The sequence below is a fragment of the Gymnoscopelus microlampas genome (assembly GCF_963454915.1).
Source record: "Gymnoscopelus microlampas genome assembly, chromosome: 20".
Classification (NCBI taxonomy): Eukaryota; Metazoa; Chordata; class Actinopteri; order Myctophiformes; family Myctophidae; genus Gymnoscopelus; species Gymnoscopelus microlampas.
The window spans coordinates 34,798,565-34,823,328 of NC_139957.1; the positions used below are offsets into that span (position 1 = coordinate 34,798,565).

The window sequence follows — 24,764 nt, forward strand, 5'->3', positions numbered from 1 at the left end:
ATAATTATGGAAGAGTCTCGAACTGTCAATGTTCTGATTCGAAGTCAGGCACCTTGTCCATTAGACCACGTGGGTCTATGATGTATTCTCTCTGTCATATTATTAGTGGGATGAAAAGTCCATCAGTGTTTATAGCTGTGTGTTTGGCGGCATAATGTTGCTGGATAATGCAGTGAAGAGCATATTGGTCTGCAGGGCCGTGAAGACCACTCAGTTTTTACTGGACAAAGACTGAAATCTGAGGTCCCGGATTCGGCAGCGCTTTGGATATCCTGTGTCCTATAGTATAGGACACAGGATATCCAAAGCGCTGCCAAATACGTTCTCTCATGGGGTGCAGTACGTTAGTCCGACAGCGCATTCCTCCGACAGCGCAGCGCTCCGACGTTTCAATACTAAACCCGAACCAAACCCGCACCCTAACCCTAACCGCACGCGGATGCCACATAGTCGGAGAAAAGGTCTGTCGGATTATCGCATGCCTCCCCTCTCATGATTGGATGAAATTGGCATCCACACCTGAAAATGTATTTTCTGTTTTATTTTGCTATTGAATACAATGCTATGGGAATACGTATTAAGCTATTTAACACTTATTTAAAAGGGGAGGAAAGATCACTTTACAGCACCTTTAATTTTCAGTTAATTTGCGACTAGTGATTATTTTCCCCTGTGTACTTGGTTAGCTGTTTAAAACATTACTAGGCCTATATCAATTACAATACCCTAAAGCTATCTCCCTACGTATCTAACTACTAACCAGAAAACAATAAACAAAGCCATCCAATACTAAACCCGAACCAAACCCGCACCCTAACCCTAACCGCACGCGGATGCCACATAGTCGGAGAAAAGGTCTGTCGGATTAACGCATGCCTCCCCTCTATTCTAACCTAATCCAAACAAAATACAAAGACTGGCACTGGTCTGTTCACTTATCTGAAGTGCTAAACAGTTACAGTTGAAAAGAAAGTATCACTAATATATAAAGCTATAAAGACACTTGGCATGGAACTGATTATCCAACAGATGCACTTAACGTATGAAACGATAACCCCTTATACAAAATATACATGTTTCTGTTAAGGCAGGTCTCTAAATGTAATGTTGATATAGGTGACAAACTGTCTCTAAGTTTGCTAAGCACACAGACAGCCCCCGAAATAAGAACCAGGTAGCTCTTACAAGGAAGAAGGAGCACTGATTGTACAGGTTTGGGAAGGTGGGAACCAATCAATGTACGGAGTTGATAGATTTGAAGATTGAGGTTCTATTTACACTGATGCTACTACAGAAGGCCTCTGCATAAAAGACACACAAGTGCGCACAAATACACACAGGACAAAGCAGATCCCTGATCCGCATACCGATGTCCGTAACGTTCCTGGTGGAGATTTGCGCTCCACTGAGCACAACTCGAATGAATTGAATACACAGGACCTCAAAAACAAGCCCTGGGCTTGTTTCCATTGAGGTTCCATTGAGGTTTCCATTATACTACTATAATTGAAATGACTATAATTGAAATGACCTCAAAAAGTACGTCCGGGGTTGCTCAACAACACACGATCACTCCACTTGCCCCAAAACTTGCATAAAAGGAAACTTGCCACAGGCTGTTGATCAGTGCTCTGGCTAATACTTAGGCTCCTTTCCCCGCCTTCAGTGTACTTACATATTGTACAATGAATATAATACAATTAATATAAAACTACACTTTAGCCACAGCAGCTTTCCTTCTTTTTGGCCGCAGCACCTTTATCTTTGGCCGCAGCAGCTTTTGTTTTGATCGGGCCTAGATGTGAAGGCCGCGAAGCGGCCCAAACCTATAGTTATTATTATTATTATTTATTATTATCATCATATTAAGACTATTATTAGTTCCAGGATGTGACGTAGATCTGGTCTGCTGCAGAAATGAACAAACCTGTAATATCTTCATGCATGCGCCTTTCTCTGACAAATTTAAGATTGGATTAATGAATCCAAACTGCTTTATTTAATTGGAAAAGTGAACCACAGATCCTCCAGGTTGGCACATAACCGCAGGCAGTGATGTCCAAGTAATGGTGTTAACTTGTGGTATCATTAGAAGTGTTTCGACTGGATAAACGCGATAGCTGAATGGTTAATATTCACGAGCATTGAACATGCTGTACCGAATCTTGTATGATTTGTAATGGATGTTTTTTGCCGGGAACACAGGAAGAATAGTTTCCACTATGGTGTAGACAAATGGGGATAAACAATAAAGAATCACATGGGTGCAAAATGCCTTGTTAAGTGTGTTCCCGGTTTGATTCCCGACTGTTTGCTGTGTGTCATTGTCATAGTCTCTGTCTGCCTTTTATGACTTTTTCTCACCGTCACTATTGAAATAAAGCAGAAATGCTGGGGGGCATGATAATAATAATAATAATAATATATGTAATAATAATAATAACTGTTCACATCAAGATTCAGTGGATCCAGTGCTAATTATGTGAGAGAGAAATGTCCAAACATCCAAATTCATGGACGAATTGCACGGGCGCCTGCACAAATCGGCATGGGTAAGCATGCATGGTAATGGTATGTGGTGTGTGTGGCGTCAGACCAGAGCTCTGGTTAGCCTATATACAACAATTTGTTGAAGAACATTCAACACATTGAATGTGAATGTGAAAGAAGAAAGACGTTTTCATGTTTGCGTACCACCAAGTGCTTAACTGCTGTGCCTGTTTTTGCCTTAGAAATGCATGCAATAAGTGGCCGAGATACAGAGGGAGGCACAGGGGATATGAGCGAGAACTTTGTTGTCGTGCGGGTCGGTGAATGCACCACAGACAACACAAATGAAACAGGAAACAACTATGATGTCAAGAACATGGCCCTCTTCGAAGAAGAGATCGAGAGCAAACCTATGGTTTCATCTCTCAATAAATTGTCAAACTACACCAATCTAACACAGGGGGCTCAGGAACATGAGGAGGATGATGAAAATGAGGGAAACAAAAGGAAAACTGTCAAGAAACCTCAAATGGGCACCTTCATGGGTGTCTACCTGCCCTGCCTTCAGAACATCCTGGGGGTTATCCTCTTCTTGCGTCTCCCCTGGATTGTCGGCACAGCAGGCATCGTGCAGTCTCTGGTCATGGTGTGCATGTGCTGCCTCTGTACCTTCTTGACTGCAATATCCATGAGTGCAATTGCTACTAATGGCATGGTACCAGCTGGAGGCTCTTACTATATGATCTCTAGATCTCTGGGCCCAGAGTTTGGTGGAGCTGTGGGCCTCCTTTTCTACCTGGGAACAACCTTTGCTGGCTCTATGTACATATTGGGTGTTATAGAAGTTTTGCTGGTCTACATCGAGCCTAAGGCGGCCATCTTTGTGGCTGAGAGTATGGAGGACGAGGTGGATGCCTTGTTGAATAACATGCGTGTTTATGGCTCCTGTTTTTTGGCATTCGTGGTTCTGGTTGTATTTGTCGGCATGAAGTACGTAAACAAACTGGCCTTGGTCTTCCTCACCTGTGTCATCGTATCCATCTTAGCTATCTATGCCGGTGTCATCAAGTCCGCCTTTGACCCTCCAGACTTCCCTGTATGCCTGTTGGGAAATCGTACACTGCAGAACTATGACTTTGACAAGTGTCTGAAGACGGAAATCATCAACAACACGACGGTCACCACTGAGCTGTGGAATCTGTTCTGCTCAGGGCCGGAGCCCAACGCCACCTGTGACGAGTACTTCCGTGTCAACAAAGTGAACATGCTGCAGGGGATCCCTGGGCTGACCAGTGGGGTCATCTCGGACAACATGTGGCCAAACTATGGTCCTCTGGGCATGCTGGTAGAAAACAAGCGCCTGGTGTCTTCCTCGGTAGCTGATAACTCCAAGGACATCTATAAGCCATACGTGTTAAACGATATCACCACCTACTTCACCCTGCTGGTCGGTATCTACTTCCCCTCCGTCACAGGTATCATGGCTGGTTCCAACCGGTCAGGGGATCTACGAGACGCCCAGAAGTCCATCCCCATTGGAACCATCCTGGCTATCGCCACTACCTCCAGCATCTATGTCAGCTGTGTTATACTGTTTGGTGCCTGTATTGAGGGGGTTGTGCTCCGAGACAAGTTTGGTGAGTCTGTTAAAGGGAACCTTGTGATTGGCACACTGTCCTGGCCCTCACCTTGGGTAATCGTGATTGGGTCCTTTTTCTCCTGCTGTGGGGCAGCACTTCAGAGTTTGACCGGAGCCCCACGTCTGCTGCAGGCAATTGCTCGAGATGGCATTATACCTTTCCTACAAGTATTTGGCCATGGTAAAGCTAATGGTGAGCCCACCTGGGCACTGCTGTTGACTGCAGGAATCTGTGAGCTCGGCATCCTCATCGCCTCCCTGGACGTTGTGGCTCCCATCACCTCCATGTTCTTCCTGATGTGTTACATGTTTGTCAACCTGGCCTGTGCTCTTCAGACCCTGCTCCGCACACCCAACTGGAGACCACGCTTCAATTACTATCACTGGGCCCTGTCATTCCTTGGTATGAGTTTGTGTCTTGCAATCATGTTCATTTCCGATTGGGTCTACGCTATCACAGCCATGGGTATTGCTGGCTGCATCTACAAGTACATTGAATACAGAGGGGCAGAGACGGAGTGGGGAGATGGGATCAGGGGTATGTCTCTTAATGCTGCACGCTATGCTCTCAGAAACCTTGAGGAGTCACCACCACATGCCAAAAACTGGAGGCCTCAGTTGTTGGTTCTACTTAACATGAACACAGATCTGGCTGTGAAACATCCTCGCTTGCTGTCCTTTACCACTCAGTTGAAGGCAGGGAAAGGCCTGATTATAGTGGGGAATGTCCTGAAAGGTACTTATCTCAAGAAATACACTGAGGCCAAGAAAGCTGAACAGAACATCAAGTCATCCATGACAGCAGAATGTACCAAGGGTTTCTGCCATGTTGTGGTGTCCTCCAACTTACGAGAAGGCTTCTCTCACCTCATCCAATTAGCCGGGCTGGGAGGGATGAAACCCAACTCGGTCTTGATGGCCTGGCCTGCCACCTGGAAGCAGTCCAATTCCCGACAGTCCTGGAAGAACTTCATAGAAACAGTGCGTGAGACCACAGCTGCCCAACAGGCCTTGCTTGTAGCCAAGAACGTGGACAGTTTCCCTACCAACCAGGACCGTATGGGGGAAGGTACCATTGATGTGTGGTGGGTGGTTCATGATGGAGGGATGATGATTCTGATTCCCTTCCTGCTCCGACAGCACAAGGTGTGGAGGAAATGCAAGATACGTGTCTTCACTGTGGCCCAGATGGATGACAACTCCATCCAAATGAAGAAGGACCTACAGATGTTCCTCTACCAACTCCGACTGGACACACAAGTGGAGGTGGTGGAAATGCCTGACAGTGACATCTCAGCCTTCACCTATGAGAAGACACTCGTGATGGAGCAAAGGTCTCAGTGGCTCAATAAGATGCATCTGTCCAAGACAGAGCAGGAGAGAGAGGCCCAGCTGATCCACGACAGAAACACAGGGTCTCATGCCATGCCCAATAACAAGGCCACAACCACTCCTGAGCAGGTTCACGTAAAGGAGAAACGCCACCGCAAGCCCAACGGCAACGTTGATGCATCTGACCTCAACCAGACACCAAACCAGAAAAATGTTTGTTGGATGCACTCAGCGGAAAGGCTGAATGAGCTGGTTGTCAGTAAGTCCCGGGGAGCTCATCTGGTTCTGCTCAACATGCCCGGGCCACCGAAGGACAGAGAAGGTGATGCAAACTACATGGAGTTCCTGGAGGTTATGTTAGAGGGCCTCAACCAGGTCCTCTTGGTTCGCGGTGGTGGTCGTGAGGTCGTTACCATTTACTCCTAGGAAAAGAAACTGAAGCACACACAATGGCTCCCCACCCTGCACAAACAGGCCATCGCCATTGATGCATGCCGTTGTGTTCAGTCAAAATATGTCATTTTAAGCTACACTTTTTGGATTCCGGTTGTTTGAGCTTTGCTTTTTTAACATTGTTATAGATCTTAGTCACTGAATGCTCAGATCGGTCACGTTCACCAATAGCTAGCCTAGAGCAGATCAAGGCTACCAAGCTGTTTACTGGGCTGATGTGGTCTTGCCTTGTGCTGCTGCCTACAACATACCACGCCAAAGGCAAAACGCTAACCCAGTCACAAATTATATTTATAGCTACAGCTCTTTCTCTTTTCCCAGCGACCACCGGGCCATAAACGTCACCTCACCGTACAGATTTGAGGGCTGTGCCACCTGATCCAGAGGATCTCCAAACTGGAAGGGATCATTTCTAAAGATGAAGAGCAACTGGATTCAACTCTCTCACAGTCAGCAATGTGTCACTACTCCTCACTACCAGTACTGTAATGCAATTAACATATGATAAAAAGATTGCTTCACATATCTGTTTGGCAAGGGGGAGTGGTGCAACATTGTTTCAATTGTCACGTACAGTATATGTTTAATACTTGTTCAGATGCAAATCGCATCTAAATGACACCTTTGATACGTGCTGCAGATCACGTCAAAGAAGGGGTAAGGGGAAATTCAAACACATCTGCTTCTGTGTGGCTTTACGGTCAATAATGTCCCACGTTAAATTCCAATCGCATTAAACGCAATTTGTCTGAAAAAGGCTCTCATCACAAGGGGTTCTGAGACATTCCGCAACACTGTCTGTCTCTCTGTTCGACTTCTCAGTCAATTCCCATGTCTTCATTCCTTACTGCACTTTCTCCACAATTCTGTTCAGTTTGTTTTTATTTGTTAATAGTGCAACATCACCCCAAGGGTCTCTACACTTCAGCTAGACACACACACACACACACACACACACACACACACACACACACAATGCACAGCACGAAAATAGACAATACAGAGATGAACAAAAGCTGGGGTGAAAATTATTAAGATGACCACAACAATAGTTACGTATTGAAAGTAGAAATGTATGCTGTGAAACTCCCCCCTTTCCCCTCATTTAAGGCCTCTATGCCACCCGGATGCCTAATATTTGTTTTTTGTTATTATTTATAAAAATAATATAAAAAAATATTTTAACAGTCTTGGGATCTTGGGATCTGAGAAAAAGAAACCCAGCCAGGAATCTCCTCAACTCTACCTAGGTATTATCATTTTAAATGTATTTTGACAAACAAAAGGAAAAACAAAATCTCAAGGCTCTCCAACTTCAACCATCCTGCTCTCTGGACAACGTTCATTAGGGCATTCCAACCTACAACACCTCTTTGCCTTTGTGGCCCTGGACATCCAGGTCTCCTCCACGATGGCAACAGTGCCGACTCCCTTGGGAAATACCCTGCTCTTACAGTATGTGTTATATTATATATTAACTCTAAATACTCTATAGCTCGCTGTGGGTCAACACATAGAGCTGTCACTGCAACGTGATCAGGTCTTGCCTCATTCCCATAGGTCTTCCATTCATCTGTAATTCATCTGTAAATAACTGTGTTTTACACCATGGTTATTTTTGCACAAATAGGTACATAGGTAAGTGTACTGTATTCCAGTTTTGTCTTACTGCACATATATGTGCATAATTACATTTATTTATTATATTACAATTTATTCTATTATACTATATATATATATATATATATATATATATATATATATATATATATATATATATATATATATATATATATATATATATATATATATATATAATATTCCTGTTGCTGCTACAGTATCTTCTTTTCCATAATATATTTGTATTTTTATCGTGTGTATATTTGTATACGTTGCACAGTCCTGCAGATGTCACACCAACATGTCGCTGCTTGTATCCAGGGACGTATTTGGGGGTCCCTGGGTACAAGCAGAGACAAGCAGAGAAATTAAGTCCTCTCAGCAGAGCTTCTGCTCTGCAGAGATGAACGTTTCCTCAGCCTCCAGAATATTTGTATTTGGAACAAAAAAGGGGTGCAGATAGAGATACATGCACGTCACTACAATTACAAAAAAATACATACTGTATCTGAAATAAACGGATGCAATTGGAAACGGTGAGGCTAAAGGGCTCCAGCACTTAACCCTCTTCCTGCATATGAGAGAGGGGGCCAGCATCGTCACCCTCTAGCGGTGGGATCATGTCTGGGGTGTGACTGCAAGCTGGCCTCTGTTGGCGCATCATCATCGTCGATGACCAGGCCATGGGCCGATGCAGAGGTTCGGCCTTGATCTTGTCTTCCTCCATTTTCTTCCTCCTCATGTTCAGTAAACTCCAGGCACCACTGCTGGACACAGTACTCATTGATGGGCTGTCATGTATAGTGCCCTTCATGTGTGAGATTATGAGAGGAGGGAGGACATCTCATCACCAGACTGGGAGCTGTGGTAGCAGCTCATCCACAAGAAAAAGAAAAATGCCTAGACATGTTTACAAAAGTGACTCATCTACCAAACCTGATGGGATTCCATCCCAAACTCTCTCTCTCTCTCTTCTCTCCTTTCCTTTCTTACTTTCTCCCTTGGTTTCTCTGTTGCCTGTGGAACATGGTAACATTTGAGATCAATTGAGGCGAGAGGGGGGTTGGGTAGGTTGAGCGGGGGGGAGGCTCAGCAGCAGCCACTGTTGGAAGTTTTGATAGGCTTGCTCTGAATCTTGATGTTGGACTTCTCTGATGCGGTGGCCGTGGCTTTGGACCCCATTTTCTTCTTGATCTCAGCCGCCATGGTCATTAGGGCTTGCTCTACATTGGTGCCTTGTTTTGTGCTGGTCTCCACACAAGGAATCCCCAATTTGTCAGCAAATTCCTTAGCCTTAATATAATCCACAACTTTCTTTGTTGTAAGGTCACATTTGTTGCCTACCAACATCTTGTTAACGTTGTCACTGGAGTAACGGTCAATCTCCTGTAGCCACTGATTCACATTGTTGAACGACTCCTGATCTGTGACATCATAAACGACAATAATGCCATCAGCTCCTCTGTAGTAACTAGATGTGATCGTCTTGAACCGTTCCTGACCGGCCGTATCCCATATCTGAAGTTTGATGGTCTTTCCGTCTAACTTTATGGTCCTGATTTTGAAGTCCACACCGATGGTACTAACATAGTTCTCTGTATACATGTCATCTGCAAACCGGAGAAGGAGACAAGACTTTCCAACACCGGAATCACCAATCAGGAGCAGTTTGAATATGTAGTCATATTCGGGATTCATCGTTGATTACACAAGAATAAACTGAATTTATTTTTATTGACAGATTTTTTTATTATCGTATAGATTATTAACCTTTAAAGCGTGTAGTGCAACCAAGAAAGTACAGTGTTATTATCAGAAAGTAACAAAGGCTGACACAGATAAATGCAGATGATAAATTCCAAATATCTTTCACTGTCTCTCTCACCTTCCACACCTTATGTAGGCTGACCAGAGCTATGGTTTGATGTCATTCACAAACTGTTGCCAAGCCTGCCTAACAACGACGATTTTCACAGGCTCCTTTGCAGTTTTCTCATGACTGTCTTGAATTTGGCATTTGTATGCCTTTACATGGAGAGTTCTTATCCGCACACAGTTCTCTCTTAAATCCACTGAATTTCAAATCAACTTTCCAGCCAAAACATTTCTAATACTAACAACAAGCTAACACCATTAATGGCACATCATTGCAAGAGGTTCTGTGATGACCTGGAGTATGTCTCTGTTGTTCTTTATCATTTAAAGATGCAGTGCCACAATTGTGGTGCTTGTTCTGTTTGTTTTTGTTTTTTTTGTAAGCTGCAAGCTTCTCTGTCATCAAAAGTCCTTATTTATATATTTATTTATTTATAATATTTTCTTACCTTTTGAATAAAAATCTATTTTGGATCATTACAGTAGACCATCACCACACCCACACCAGCTACATAAAAACTAGAGAACCGACACCCCCAACCCCACCATTCAGTTCAATTAAAGTTGCTCACCTAGGGCATGCTCCCCCAGAAGTACACTCTCCTTCCGCACCACCACTAGGGTTTCAGGTCATATTAAAGCATGCGCAGTATAGTATCCTTTATGCGCAACACTTGCAATACCAGATCTGGCCACTTGTTCAATCACGTTTCAAAAACCCCTCCTGGTCCTGGGGGCTTGGTCATGACACTTATAGGCCACACCCATGCCCATGTTGGCGCTATAAACGCTCACTTAAAATATTTGGTATGTCATCGATATGTGTTTATAATGTGTTTATAGCCATGTGTCACGTGAAGCTTGACCAATCACTTTGTTGACGGGTCTGACCAATCAGAACGTTGACGGTGAACATGGACAAAGTCAGGTATAGAGCAGGATCCGCTCTAGCGCCGCTAAAAACTAGGAAATGACATCCACATAGAAACGGTGTGGCTCCGTGTCCAATCACCTCATGTGACCAGCCTGTGACATCAGCCGTCTATGACCTATGACTCTAAATTTGGTTTCAGCCTGATCCAAGGCCCTTTTTTCTTCCATTATGAGATCGTTAAATATTATAGAACATTTAAAATGTGTGAAAATAATTAGTGGAAGTACTTCTGTGGCTGGCAGTGTGCATACAAGGTTTTGCAGTGATCGGATTGCAGAGCCACACTGTAAAACTGTAATTGTAATACAAATAAAATGTCAGCCACTAAATACAGACATAATTTGTGGGTAGCTTATAATGCTAGTCTGTTTTAAATGCATCCCAAAGTATAATGGAGTATGAAAAAAAGGAAAGTAAGTTTTGTGAGTAAATTATTTAGTAGACTACCAGTAAGACTCCCTAATCGGGAGATAAGCGACCGTATGTCACATGTATACAGAAGAGGGCTGTAACGGCGATTGGTTCCTAGTTGTGTGGGCAATGGATAGTTTTAAAACTATATAATTGTTTGGTGGTCTAAATGTGGGGTTAGCTGTGACATGGTGGCGTTTATGTGGGCAGAAAACGTGTAATGTGTAGCTGTTGCAAATGGGTAACAGAGTGAATGCTGTGGGGGGCAAGCCCCCGAGTTACGGCATTTTATGTGAGCTGCAGTGGCAGGGGGTCCTCCACTGGGGGCGCCACCACTTTTGCATCCGTTCTGGAGCACCAGGAGTGGGTGGTCCCCGGGAATGCCCCGTGAGCAGCCCCGTTGGGGTGGTCATTTGGTAATTTGTCCACATGTGCTCATTTTTTACACTTGGGGGTCCCCGAGGCAGCTGGGGGTCCCTGGAGCTCCGGGGGTCCTTGGAGGGTGTAGTTTGGCAGGTAAGGAGTGTGTGTGCAAAATGTGGCATGGATCGGGGCAATGGGTGCGGAGATATGAGCAGGGCAAAAGTGTGACGTGTGTGACGGAGTGACGGAGTGACGGACGGACACCTGGAGCAGCTTTCTGTAGTAAGTGCGACCTACGGTCGCAATTATGTGTCTTAAGTACGTGTATTTCTATTTCTTATTTTACATCACAAAGCATAATTGAACCTGAAAACAAATCAAAATTTGAGTAAGGAAATAATAATAGCTGTCATAATATAATAATAATAAATAAAACTTAATTAATAAACTTGTTGGAGTTCATTATTCAGCGAGTCTACATTCTTGTGAAAAGTGCTTTCAAATCCGGTTGTTGCTCAGTGGAAGCTGCTCAGTGGGTTCTGCTCAGTCCAAGAATCAAGAAAGTTTTATTTGTCACATGCAGGTACAAGAAGCGAAAATAGAAGCTATTGTGTGCGGTCCACAAAGTACTGTGCTACAATGACAATAGTAATACGAAAAATAAGAAAAACTAAGATAAGAATAAAAATATATGAAGAAGCCTTCAGGAGTATCCACATCAGCATGCAGGGAGACAAAAGGCATGAGGCTTATAAATGTGCAATAAGGCATATCCATGTAACTGCAGACAAAACACGTGTATATGCTATAGGAGACATAGCAACAATACTAACAGTACTAATAATAAATCATGAACCATAAAAGCAAGACTAAAGTGTAAAACACAAATCATAAATCGCTAATACACATATTCGCAAATACATTTCATTGAAACCACTGAGAGTGCTAGTGGAATTAAAGTAGTTCAAGCTGAGAGATGAGATGAGATGAGATGAGATGATACAAGCGTGGATAACAGCTTTAATTTGGCTATGGTTCTAAGCTGATAAAAACTGACCTTCACAACACTACAAACTAGTGTATTAATTAACCATATGAACGAACCCTAGTGTCCCTTTTCTGGGGGTAACAATCAGCAAAAGTAGGCTTGTACATTGGCTATTTTCACCAGAGATTTGGTGTAGAGGGAAAAAGGAAGAGGATCAAGTACAATCAACAACGTATATAGGTTTTAAGTGGTGAAGTGTCCAAGAAGACACAAAGATTCCTAACTACATTTTGCAAATTAGCAAAAGGGACCCAAGTGCATTTTGTTAGGCTATTGAGCAGCCACCACCGATTTTGTTATTGTTTCCGTCGCCCGTTACTCCGCCTTGTGCTGCGAGAGCCATGGCTTCGGGCCCTTCTAATTCTATTCTCTTCTTGATCTCAGTCACCAGGGTCATGAAGACTTCCTCGACATTGGTGCCGTTTTTGGCGCTGGCCTCAAAAAAAGAGATTTTTAATTCGTCAGCAAATTCCTTAGCTGTACAATAATCCACAAATTTCTCTCTTGTAAGGTCCGACTTATTGCCTACTAACAGCTTGTTGACGTTCTCATTGGCACACTTTTCGATCTCCTCAAGCCACTGTTTCACATTGTCGAAGGTATCCTCCTCCGTTACATCATAAACCAGAATAATGCCATGGGCTCCACTGTAGAGACTAGAGGAGATCGTCTTGAACTTTTCCTGACCGGCCGTATCCCATATCTGAAGTTTGATGCTCTTATTATCTACCTGTACGGTTTTGCTCTTGAAGTCCACACCTATGGTACTAATATTCTTGTTTGTATACGTGTCATCTACAAACCGGAGAAGGAGACAAGTCTTTCCAACTTCAATGTCGCCAACCAGGATCACTTTGAATAAATAGTCGAATTCGCTCATCTTAACAATTTTATGTCGTAGATTAACCTTTCAAGGTTGTCGTATATTCAAGATCAGCTAATGAATTCTCTCTCGGCCTGTTTCATTTGAATACGTCAATCCTGTGTTTCTGGAAGTAAATATTTAAAAGGTATCTTCAACATCTTATATGGGCTGACCAGTCAGCTCTGGTCTGACGTCACACATGCCATGCATAACGAACAGTGCCAATTTGCGCAGGAGCCTTTGCAGTTCGTCCATGACTATTCTGAATTTGGCACTGTATGCTTGGATGTTGGACACATTTCTCTCTAGGTCGTCCTCTCTTAACCACTTAAAACCCTGTACTTATTTGACCGTATTCCCAAGGGCTCTATATCAGTGGTTCTTAAACATTGTCTTGTCAGGGACCCCCAAATCCATATTTATTTGGCCACGCGTACACCCATTTGGAAATATTTTGTCCCAGGGACCCCCATAAGTGAAAATATGTCAAGATTTTTCAACATGATTTTACATTTTTCAAATAATTGCCTATCTACAAACTCCCAATGCGTCACATTGCGATGCATTGTGAGCTTGTAGACTGGATATTCTCGAATAGCTGACAAATACAATAGAGCTTAAATGTTTAAATCCTTAACAAAACTGCATTGCTTTTTATTTCTTGAAATCGATGAAGTTGACATATTCTTGACATATTTTCTCTTATGGGGGTCCCTGGGACAAAATATTTCCAAATGGGTGTACGCGTGGCCAAATAAATATGGATTTGGGGGTCCCTGACAAGACAATGTTAAATATATGTTTGGCCTACTGTATCATTAACACAAGTCATTAGCGTCCAAATAATGTCAGACAGAAGGCAAGTGAATCATGTTTTATTTGGCAAAACAATAAACTTGTTTCTCTGTTTCAATCGTCAAATAAAAAGGAAACACAGCGGCCCCAGCGTTTTTCACTTTTGCATTTGACTTGATGGAAACCGGCGTTTGGTCTCTGCCCTCAGCCCTCCACTTCCGGTGGTGCGCCTATGTTTTCATTCGATAGGTAACAGGTAACAGGTATGAAATATAGCTCCGAGCAGTAGGGAAGATTCAGTCTGTGACATGTTCTGACTCATGCTCTTCCGACCCTAGATTCGAACACGGGTCTCCTGCACACGTGCTGACATTTATACCACTGAGCTAATAGAGCCGCTGCCTGATGGCTCATGGGAGAAATAGGATTTTGACCTGAAGGTCAAAATTCATGTCAATCCAGAAACAGATGTTTCATAGATGTGTCAAAAGTTGTGTCAAACCAGACACAGAATTTAAATGTCTCAATAAAAGAGCAGGAAGAACAAATACAACCACCTTAATTGAAAAAGCATTGTATTACTCTACCATACAGATTGGACAAAATATAATTTACTAATTAAAGTTACATAATACAGGATTAAGTGAATACTTGCATTGGGAAGTCTAATCATAACTATTATAATTTGATTGTGACAAAGCGGACATATTGTTGCTTTTCCTTTAAGACTAAAATGAGAGGTTGCAGATTTTATTAAATGTGTCACATCTTGACGTGTTATTAGCTTGTAGATCTGTTATTTTCGGTCATACTACAGAGTATACCTTGTGATGCGCAACGTTGAGATTGAGTTGCTTTGATATTGACATTGTGTCTATCTTAATTCAAATGCATTATTAGAGACAATGGACAGTTTGCACATCAGTGATTTGGTTAAATGAAATGTCAACACATGACGTCACTATACAAAGCTGCTTAATCAATAAGAGAATCGATTTAGCCAAAACCTTATTGATGTTTGTGAAGTTATTGAGACCCAAAGATCTAGGTTTTGGGATCTTGTGCCTGGTTTGATATCCCTGCTGTAGAATCACAGAACATCCAGGGGGTCAAATTGGGGATTCTGAGCACAAGAAGTATATGTTAATACAGACAACATTGTGTTGATGGTATCAGAACCAATCACATCCTTTCCAGCAATTCTTAGGACGATTGATTCCTTCTCAATATTATCTGGCTACAAGGTGAACTGCATGAAGTCCTGTCACTAGGGATGCAAGATATTTACATTTTGTTTGTGTCTTTGTTTCTTAACATTTGTGGTCAAGAAAAAACAAACTAACAAAAATATAGTTAAATAGCATCTATCAAAACAGGTGACACGAGCAGATGCAAGGTGGAGTCTGAAGAGGTAAATCAAGGGGGAGTCTAGGATGTCTGGCCAGGGTGTTTTAGGAAAGGCTTGAACAGTCTTCGTTCTAAGAGGGCTGTACCATGTCCTGAAGCTACGGGGTGCCATGCCCATGATGCCCTTGGTTACCTTGTGGGCCATCACCAATGTTTTGTACTGGTGTGGGCACCAACCAACCGGACGCCAATGAAGGGAACGCAAAAGGGGGAAGACGTGTGAAAACATGTCTTCCCGACATCAAGTTTGGGACATCAAATGTCCCAAACCTCCTCCAGCTAAACACAAAATTGGAGATCCTCCATTTTGGGCCCTGCATGCAACACCCTCTCCCTCTAATGTTTGCCTGTACATTGCCATCTAAACCATTGTTTCGGGCCTATTGTTACACACAAAAAAATGCCATAAATCAGACCCAAATTGGAATCACATGTTGAAGGGCCTCTACAAAGCATACCTCTCCAAAGGACACCTCTCCAAAGGCACTCACAGGGAACCACAAATGCAAAACATTGAACCAGAGATATGTTCCCTTTCTAGTTAATTAAGCAGTTAAGGGTCAAGTCCTACAACCTATTCAGAACAGGCAGGCAAGGAGAAACTGAATGCTTGGTAGCAAACATAGAAAACTATATTGTGTCTTTACAATCTCCTGCTTACATTTGCATTACTCTAAATACTAAAGCAAATAATTACGGTATTAATAGTCAAACAACCCCCTTACTAGTTTGTTTGTTTGTATTATTAAAAAAGAAGGGTTTAGCATTTAAATAAAAGTCAAGTAACCTGGTCATGGAGGAGGTGGGTATTGAATTGAGGAATTCAACAGGAGAGCTGTCAGGAAAGTTGGCAATGTGCAGGCTGAGAAAGGGGATGCGTCACATTGGCTAGACAGGTGGACTGCCATCAACATAGTTGAGATTGCATTGGGACTGTATCAGGGAGTAGGTCCAGACGGCAGAGTCTACACCAAAATTTGTCGATCCAATGTAAGCCACGACAAACAGATAAACAGTAAAAACCAGGATGCAGATTCCTGCTGTCAGGTTACGTATCTTGACGTTGTGATTCAAAGCTTTGGAATGAAGAAATCTTTCCCTTTCCTCCTTGAACATTGCGCTCCCCTCCCCATATGAAGGAGTTGCCAGGGGCTCACGTACCTCATCTTTAATGGACGTGGCAGGTCGAGACAATACACGGGGGGCCTCTTCCTCCTTCCTCTCCAGTTTGTTCTTAAGGTCCTGGTTATTCTCCCTGAGTCCTGATATAATAGTGGAGGACTCATCATAGCGCTCTCTCAACTGCTTCAACTCCTCATTTTGCTTCTGGATCATGTCATCCTTCTCATTCAGATCAGTTTGACCCCCATCCCTTTGGGACTGAAGGGTGTGCAGTTCATCTCTAAGTTTGCTGATGTTAACTTTATCCTTGTTTGTCTGCTCTTTATCCTTGCTTGTCTGCTCCTGAAGGTTTTTCAGCTGTTCAGTCATCTTCTCCTCCTGCTTTCTCAGCTGCTTCTGCATATTCTCCATTTGTTTAATTTGCTTTTCTTTATCGATCATTTTCTTCTGTTCCTCAGCCAAAACGTTCTTGGTCATGCAAAACTCCTCTTCAAGCTGTGTGGTCTCTTTTATGGAATGCTCCAGACTTTCCTCGATAGTTGTCACTTGGCTTACGAGTTTTTGATTTTCGGACTGTAGGCGATTAACTTCATCATCTGCCAGTTCGAGGAAGGTCATCAGTTCATCGTTTAGCTCCTTAAGTTTACTTTGAGTCTCTTCAAGCTCTTCTATTCTGTCCATCTCTGTAAGTTATGCTTTAGAAGTAAAAAAGGTGTGACTCTGCAAGGGCACTTGATAGATGCTCTTCTGCATACAGCCACATTTATACTCCACAAACCATCACTTTGTGACAACACCCTCTGATGTAATGATCTCACTGATGTTCTGGTTTATGTACCTGATTGTCTGTGGGTAGAATGAGGGTGTATTATTATCTGTTTAATTATGGGTGTTTATGGGTATTATTTTGCATAGTGGTATTATTTTGTATATTTTTCTGTAAATGTTTTGTGTGCTGTGAGTTATTCTATTGCATGTTTTGAGTTGTATTTTGCCTTGGGTTTATTATGCTTTGTGTTATTCTGCCACTGAGAACTTCATTCTCCACTGATTGCCTAAAGCAACGACAGCTGAGTTAATTTCGTTCCTAAAAAGCATGGACCTTTCTGCCACTCTGGCCGAGGGGTATGTCATCGCCAGCCATGCAGTGTGAGAGAAACGGGATGGAGTCCTGGACCAAGGAACTGAGAAGTGGGTTCATTCAAAAGAGGACACAGAGAGATGGACTGACATGGGAGGGAGGGTTTTGAGAGAGGAGAGACGGGAAGTGAGACACGCTGACATAGTGCTGAATGCGGGAGATGGTCGTGGGGTTTTGAAGCAAGAGCTTCTCATGATCGACCTACCGAGGATCCATTAACGGCGCCAGCCAATGGGATGGTGAGGAGTCCCAGTGTGGTGATGAGAGGGTACAGCCAGCGAACCAGACCTCTACAGCAACCGAGAGGGCCCTGGAACGAGGCGGGTGTCGGAAAGAAGTGTCAGCCAGTGCTGCACACTCAATCACTGCAGAGACAGGGCTAGACCTGGTGGCCAATAAGGAAGTGCTTTTCAGCACTGCAGTTCTCATTAATGGCCTAGAGGGTGTCGCTAATTCCCCTCTGCTGGCTGCAGAGGAATTAACACGGCATTGATTACAATGGGGATCTGACCGGCCTTGTACACTTGATTCTATTACCTTAGTGTAGTGCCCCAGACAAGACCTGGCCACAACAACTCTGCCAAACGGGCTCAGCTCTATTGGCACGGTAGGTTGTGCGTTGGTTTGACCCAGCTCGGGTCTAAATCACCACATTAGTAATCATTGTCATAAATATCACTGGTTTATTTCAAAGCTGACCTGAAAAATCATCTATCAGGAGACCACAAAGGGGAGGTAAATGCAAATTGAGGAAGGTAGTGCACGCACATCTGTGGCCAAGGTGCACGACAAACAGCAGTATCACAAAAGGAAGTAGAGTCTGAGTCTACTGAAAAAGCTCCGCTGTATTTGAATGCGTCAACGTTTCGATCAATCAGATCTTCATCAGGACATATTACAGATATGTATATGTCCTGATGAGGATCTGATTAATTGAAACATTGACGCAATAAAATACAGCAGAGCTTTTTCAGTATTTCCAGTGTGCAGACTCTACTTCCTTTAGGCAAATGCAAATTCCCACAGAAAGGAGCCTAGGAGGTGTCATTCACTGCTGTGGTTTTTCCTTTTTCTCCTTTGTATTTGTTTATGACATGTATTATTGTGGGGGGGTTTATGCTATGTTGATGAATTGAGTACGTAGGACCACAATGGAAACAATTCCCCAGGACGTGCTGTTTACATTTCTGACTAATAAAGTATTCAATCAATCAATCAATTACCATGATATGTGTTTTTGTAAATGGTCCCATTCATTTCTAAATTGATAATAAAGTAGGGTATGCCTCTGCCTGTACAAACAAGGCCGTTGCTCTGCGAAATTTGTTACATATATATTTTTTAACTCTTAATCGTCGATTGTTGTTTCTGATACTGGCATATGTTGCAGGTCCCAGGTGGAAGGACAAGCATGCAGATAATCAAACAATATCACATGAGAGGGTGTGCGTTATCGTGATTATTGGCACGACAGTGATGCGGTCAGGAACGAGGTGGAGCCAAGTTCCGCAAGCATCACTGAAGTGCGAGTGTCCGTCTGATCAGCACAGCTGGTTTTCATATTTTAATTAGGTGTGCTGTCATGCTCGTTTGAGCACAGGTAGAGTAGAGAGACTATTTCAATCAATCAGATTGCTTGGTCAGAATTACCTAGTTGTATAATGTATTGTTTAACAGGAGAAATAATCGCACAGAATGTTGGACATTCTCATGGACATTATCAGACAGGTCGGTCACATCAGAATGTATAGAAACTGAAATAGAGTTGTACTGCAATTGTTATTGCAAATGATTGAACGTGGAAAATGGAAAAAATAAAATATATGCACAATTGAGTATACAAAGTACTCTAATACGAGAGTTGTTATTCTGCCTTCTAGACCCAGATGTAACTCACAGGGTTGACTGATAAGGGAGACTAACAGAGGTTCTGCTGTTATTACAAGGGAACTGTTAAAATACAGACTGTTGAATATCCTATAGAAAAATACAAATGTGAGTAAGACATTGAATATTCTATTAGTATACATTTCATCATATGATATTGAATGATAATGTATCCTCTTCGAACCCAATCTGATGGCTATAACAATGCAGGTGGTCAGTACTCTTCTATTGTTTAAACCAGACACTCACCTTGGATTGACCATTCCAGTACATCACGGTTGGTGATTAGAATGTACTGGCTGGAAGAACGGTAATACGCTCCTCATTAATCCATCACTTATGGATGGTCATTTGGTCCTTCTGGTTTGGGTCACCTTTTCCAGTTTGTTTTAGGAACATGAAAGCACAGCCGATCAAACAAGGGAAACCCGGAAATCTGGTGACAATATTGCAGTGTCCTATGGATCATCCATGGACTATTGGACCGATTTTGAGGTATCAACATGTCCCAGTCTTTACAACTTATAGCTAAATTCTATATCTGTGGGCTTTGGAACAAAGCACCCAACCACAAGACAACTAATTCTAGCAGCCACTTCATCTCCCCCAGTTTGTTGTGTCTATACTTCTCCGTCTGTCATGTATACAGGTACTCTGTCTCAAACAAATAGGAATAGCCATCATATTGACTCATCTGTTCTATTTACTCATCTGTAATATCCTCATCAGCTGAACAGTCCGCCATGAATACGGTAAGTTCTTGAGAATAGTTATTTTTCATGTCTGTACACAACAGAACACTAGGCTTCCGGTAGAATCAATAACGCCCCCTCTGCCTATACGACTCATCACAGCCACAGGGGATTTCATGGCGAGATCTCGGAGTTGAGCGAGATTTGAGTTTATATTATCAATAGGAGAGAGCCAAATATTGATAAAATATCACCCATTTGTTGCAGAAAAACGTAAATGAATAAAAACATACACTCATCCTTAAAATTAGCTCATAACTATCTAAAAATACAGCTCAGGTAGTAAAAAACGATAATTCCCCTTTAAAATGAATGAAAAGAATAGAAAAGATAAGAAGGATAAGAAGGATAAAAAGGATAAAAAGAATAAAAAGGATAAAAAGGTGGAAGGACATTTGACGTGGCTCTGCCATGTCATATGTAATGTCTCCAGTATCGTAACTTGCTTTTCTTTACAGCTCTGCTCCTCATCCTGGAGGAGCGTGTCCTTGCTAAGCTCCTCTTCAAACTGTGTGGCATCTCTCAAGGACTGCTCCATACTTTGCTCCAGACTTTTCACTTGGCTCGAGAGGGTTGAGGTCTCTGACTGCAGACGATTAACTTCATCCTCTGCAAGTTCGAGGAAGGTCATCAGTTCATCGGTTAACTGCTTAAGTTTTCTTTGGGACTCTTCAAGCTCTTCTAGTCTTTCCATCTCTGTAAGCTATACTTTCTTATAAGTTCAAGAAGGTCTTGACTCCGTAAGCACACTGATGGATGCTCTTCTACATGCAGCCATATTTATACTCCAGACGCCATGTGACATCACTCTGTCACATCCCCCTCTGACGTCAGGAGCTCTCGAGGTTGGACCGTGACAGATACCCCCACCACTCTACATGGGGCGGCAGTGGCTCAGGGGTAGAGTGCGTGGTAGAGCGGCCGGATGGCAACCGCAAGGTTCCCAGTTCGATCCCGGACTCTCCCAGAGTTAGTGTCGAAGTGTCCTTGAGCACGACACTGAACCCCTAATTGCTCCCGATGAGCAGGTTGGTGCCTTGCATGGTTTCCTCTGCCATCGGTGTATGAATGTGTGTGTGAATGTAACGCACAATCTATGTAAAGCGCTATATAAATGCACCATTTTACATGTTCTGGTTTATGTACAGTATCTAACGATTCAACGAAGACCATTTCGGTTGAAACTTACAGAATAGTTTCAACCGAAGTTTCTTTTGGCGTGTCAAAAATAAGTATGCGGATATTATATCTTTGTGTGCTATTATTTGTTATCCTGTACCTGTTATAATGACAATATGCAGAGCGAAAGAATGCATGCACATCCAAATACATCTGAGCTAAGGTGTTTTGTTCAACCCCCAAAGCTGTGATATAAGGACAACATACCATATAGTACCATGGACTCAAGTGAGTTATTGTTTTATAAAACGGTTACCAAACATGACAACATGAATATCACAGATACAGATAGAGATAACAGTACAGCTGTTGCAATAAGAAGCACAATTTGACTTGATTGGTAGTTTGTGAGATTATCCATGGGCACACATCTCTCACACACACACGCAGGCACGTGCACGTCCCTGCACACACGCACACGCACACGCACGCACACTCACACACACACACACACACACACACACACACACACGCACACACGCACGCACGCACGCACGCACGCACGCACACGCACACACACACACACACGTTATTGTGTTCTATTATTGTTGTGATGAACAGTAGTGTAAAAAGTACTAACATTTTTTACTTAAGTAAAAGTATCAATACTGCAATGTAGAAATACTCCATTACAAGCAGGGGTCATCGCCATGCCAGCTTGTGATGGACATTTTCATCGATATTTAATTTTTGCCACAGACATACAAAATAAGTGATTCATATTTTTTTACCAGAAATACATAATGAGCTCCCAATGTGCCATATTGTCTATGCCAATGTGCTACATATTTTACAATGATAGTATATCTGCATTAACCACTGAGCCACAAAGAAATATAAGTCATTGTTTTAAAGCCAATCTACAAGCTCACAACACATTACATCATGACATGTTGAGAGACTGTAGATCTGGTATTTTCGAAACATTTCAGAAAAGTTTCTATTTATGTATTTATTTACTTGGCCTATAATGACATGCCCAAAATGGGGATGCCAGGGTTAAAGAGGTTACCTATTCTGAAGAAAACCTTAAGACTGCCAGGAGTCTAAGTGGCATGATGGAAGTCTATTCCGTATTTGGGATTTCAATAATTGGGTCTTATCAGTACAGTTAGTGCTTCCATCGCACTTTACATGAGCAAAGGGCCATTTAGGTGCAGAAGTGAGTGGGTGTCATATGGTTATTATAGAGATTGCTGGCTTTTCAGAGGACAGTGTTACTTGAGGTCAGGAGGAGATCAAGTTCTACCAGTTCTACCTTATCAATCCAAAAAGATGTTTTGGATTGGTATGGTAGCTTCGATAGTTGTGGTTTCTTTCCATTACAGTGACATCTTGATGAGAAATCTTCTATCATGATGAGAAAGTCTTAGACCTTGCTGTGATGTAAGATATGTGGAACAATGGAGAAAAAAAAGGTCAGAGTCAAAAACATCATACACCTTGTATGTACATGATGAGTGATTAGATAATGATAAAGGGTATGACACGATTTAAAGGAATGCAGTGTCACAACTACTTTCATGCAAGGGCTCCTAACTTTAATCAGAGGTGAGCAAATGTATAAGCTGGAGGTCTGATGGTGATTGTGGACCCCAGGCTGTGGATAAAGGGTTTCCACTGATTATGAGTGTTATTACAGTTATATGTTGTTATTTTTGGACACTTTGAAACACTTTCTCTCAACGGTAAAAATCTTTTTCAACAAGTTTTACTTGTCCAGTTCTGCCCTCCTTTGCTTTTGCAGCAAATGGGTCCTTCTGAACAGATCTGTTTTTGATCTTTTCCTACAGTTTAATTGTCTGACCACGCCACATACGAATCCATTGTCTTAAAAAGAAAAGGTTTCTCCAACAAAGGATTAAACACACATTTAGTGATTTTCAGGGCATTAAAGTAGCTATTATCAAACATTACTCTCTATACCACACATCTCCTGCAACATATTAATGAGCATGTCAGCAAGTTCACAACGCGTCGCATCGCGGCACGTTATGAGCCTGTATGTTTAGTAATACAAATAAAAATCTACAAAGTAACTAGTAACTAAAGTTTTCAAATAATTGTAGAGTAGTAAAAGTATTGAAAATTGGAAATACTCCAATAAAGTAAAAAATACTTCAATATTGTATTGTACTGTACTTATATAAGTACAGTACTTGAGTAAATGTACCACTGGTGATGAATCTATATTGCCTTAATAACTGACCATATTTTATGTTTTCCGCATGTGGGTGATAAAGATGACCCAGCAATTCTCCAGAAAATCCATTGTAACAACACTGTGGAGTAACATGGTCACATGCCAGTACGCCTATGCCTCATAGACTTGTCCCCACATGATGTCTCCAAATAGACCCTTAAAATCATCATCATATCTGATTGCGAAACAAGTAAAAGGATATAAAAACACTAACAGTCCCATGTGATCACAGTAGATCCTAATACACTGCAACAACCGTTTTAATGATTAAGCAATCTTTTTTTATTACCAGAGCTATAGGTAAGTGAAAGGTTACTTTTAGACCCTATATATTGTAAAGATGTTGAAGGCTTTATTTCAACTCAAAACTGAACTGCTATCACCTCAGCCAACCCCTAAAATCCTGCTCAACAAGCTCTGCTGGTAACATGTGAAATGGCTTGTGTGCTCAGATGTTTTCAAGTAGCCTCATTTCACTGAGACTGTAAAGCAATGCTTTAATAACTTGGTCATCCAAAGTATTTGGGAGGTTTCCAACATTCAGTTCCTGTTTTTCCTGAGTGGGTCTCTATTTGTTTTCTGGGTAGCTACCTTCAACACAACAGATTAAAAGTAAACAGTCCAGTCTTTAGGCTAATCTGATTACTGTGACATTGTTGGGTTCATAACAGTTTAGTAGGCCTACATTTAGACGTTGTGTGGTTAATTTACCTGGGAAGAGTTCAGCTATGCAAATTATAATACATTAATTGTTTAATTATTCACTTGTTGTTCACTTAAATCTTTTTTTTTCTCAGAACTGAGCTGCAATGTGGGGTATAAGAAAGAAAGAAAATTAAATTAGCACCCTGAAGTGTGTGTGTGTGTGTGTGTGTGTGTGTGTGTGTGTGTGTGTGTGTGTGTGTGTGTGTGTGTGTGTGTGTGTGTGTGTGTGTGCGCGCGTGCGCGCGCGTGTGTGTGTGTGTGTGTGTGTGTGTGTGTGTGTGTGTGTGTGTGTACACGCGTGTGTGTGTGTGTGTGTGTGTGTGTGTGTGTGTGTGTGTGTGTGTGTGTGTGTGTGTGTGTGTGTGTGTGTGTGTGTGTGTGTGTGTGTGTGTGCGTGTGCGTCTACCTAATTAGTCGATATCATCTTCAATGGCCATTGGCCACCATAAGAAAGATAGATTTCCCCCACTCCATCAGATAAGCAGATCTCAAAGACATCATTCCATTCAATAGTGGGAGAGCTTAACAAGATAATCGAAACGA

The 24,764-nt window shown here is 42.3% G+C and overlaps 3 protein-coding genes across 4 annotated transcripts; 1 reads left to right on the forward strand and 2 right to left on the reverse strand.

Annotated features, from left to right (window-relative positions):
- Nucleotides 1–2,866: 2,866 nt before the first annotated feature.
- On the forward strand, nt 2,867–5,887 carry LOC311035790 (solute carrier family 12 member 7-like; the record flags this gene model as incomplete). The annotated part of the gene is made up of 1 exon (XM_084044238.1): nt 2,867–5,887. One exon carries the CDS (start codon nt 2,867–2,869, stop codon nt 5,885–5,887), a length of 3,021 nt encoding a protein of 1,006 aa, XP_083900364.1.
- A 2,736-nt stretch (nt 5,888–8,623) lies between these two features.
- LOC311036315 (ras-related protein ORAB-1-like) lies at nt 8,624–9,242 on the reverse strand (the record flags this gene model as incomplete). Of its 2 annotated transcripts, XM_084044937.1 has the most annotated exons (2): nt 9,050–9,242; nt 8,624–8,821 (listed from the first exon to the last, which is right to left on the reverse strand). In XM_084044937.1, exons 1-2 carry the CDS (start codon nt 9,230–9,232, stop codon nt 8,624–8,626), a joined length of 381 nt encoding a protein of 126 aa, XP_083901063.1. In that variant the 5' UTR covers nt 9,233–9,242. The 2 variants fall into 2 exon arrangements, with proteins under 2 accessions (XP_083901063.1, XP_083901062.1); XM_084044936.1 differs by having other exon boundaries at nt 8,624–9,242.
- Nucleotides 9,243–12,430: 3,188 nt separating this feature from the next.
- On the reverse strand, nt 12,431–13,045 carry LOC311036107 (ras-related protein Rab-1B-like; the record flags this gene model as incomplete). Its single annotated transcript, XM_084044629.1, has 1 exon — nt 12,431–13,045. The coding sequence occupies one exon, from the start codon at nt 13,043–13,045 to the stop codon at nt 12,431–12,433; it is 615 nt and encodes a 204-aa protein (XP_083900755.1).
- Nucleotides 13,046–24,764: the final 11,719 nt, after the last annotated feature.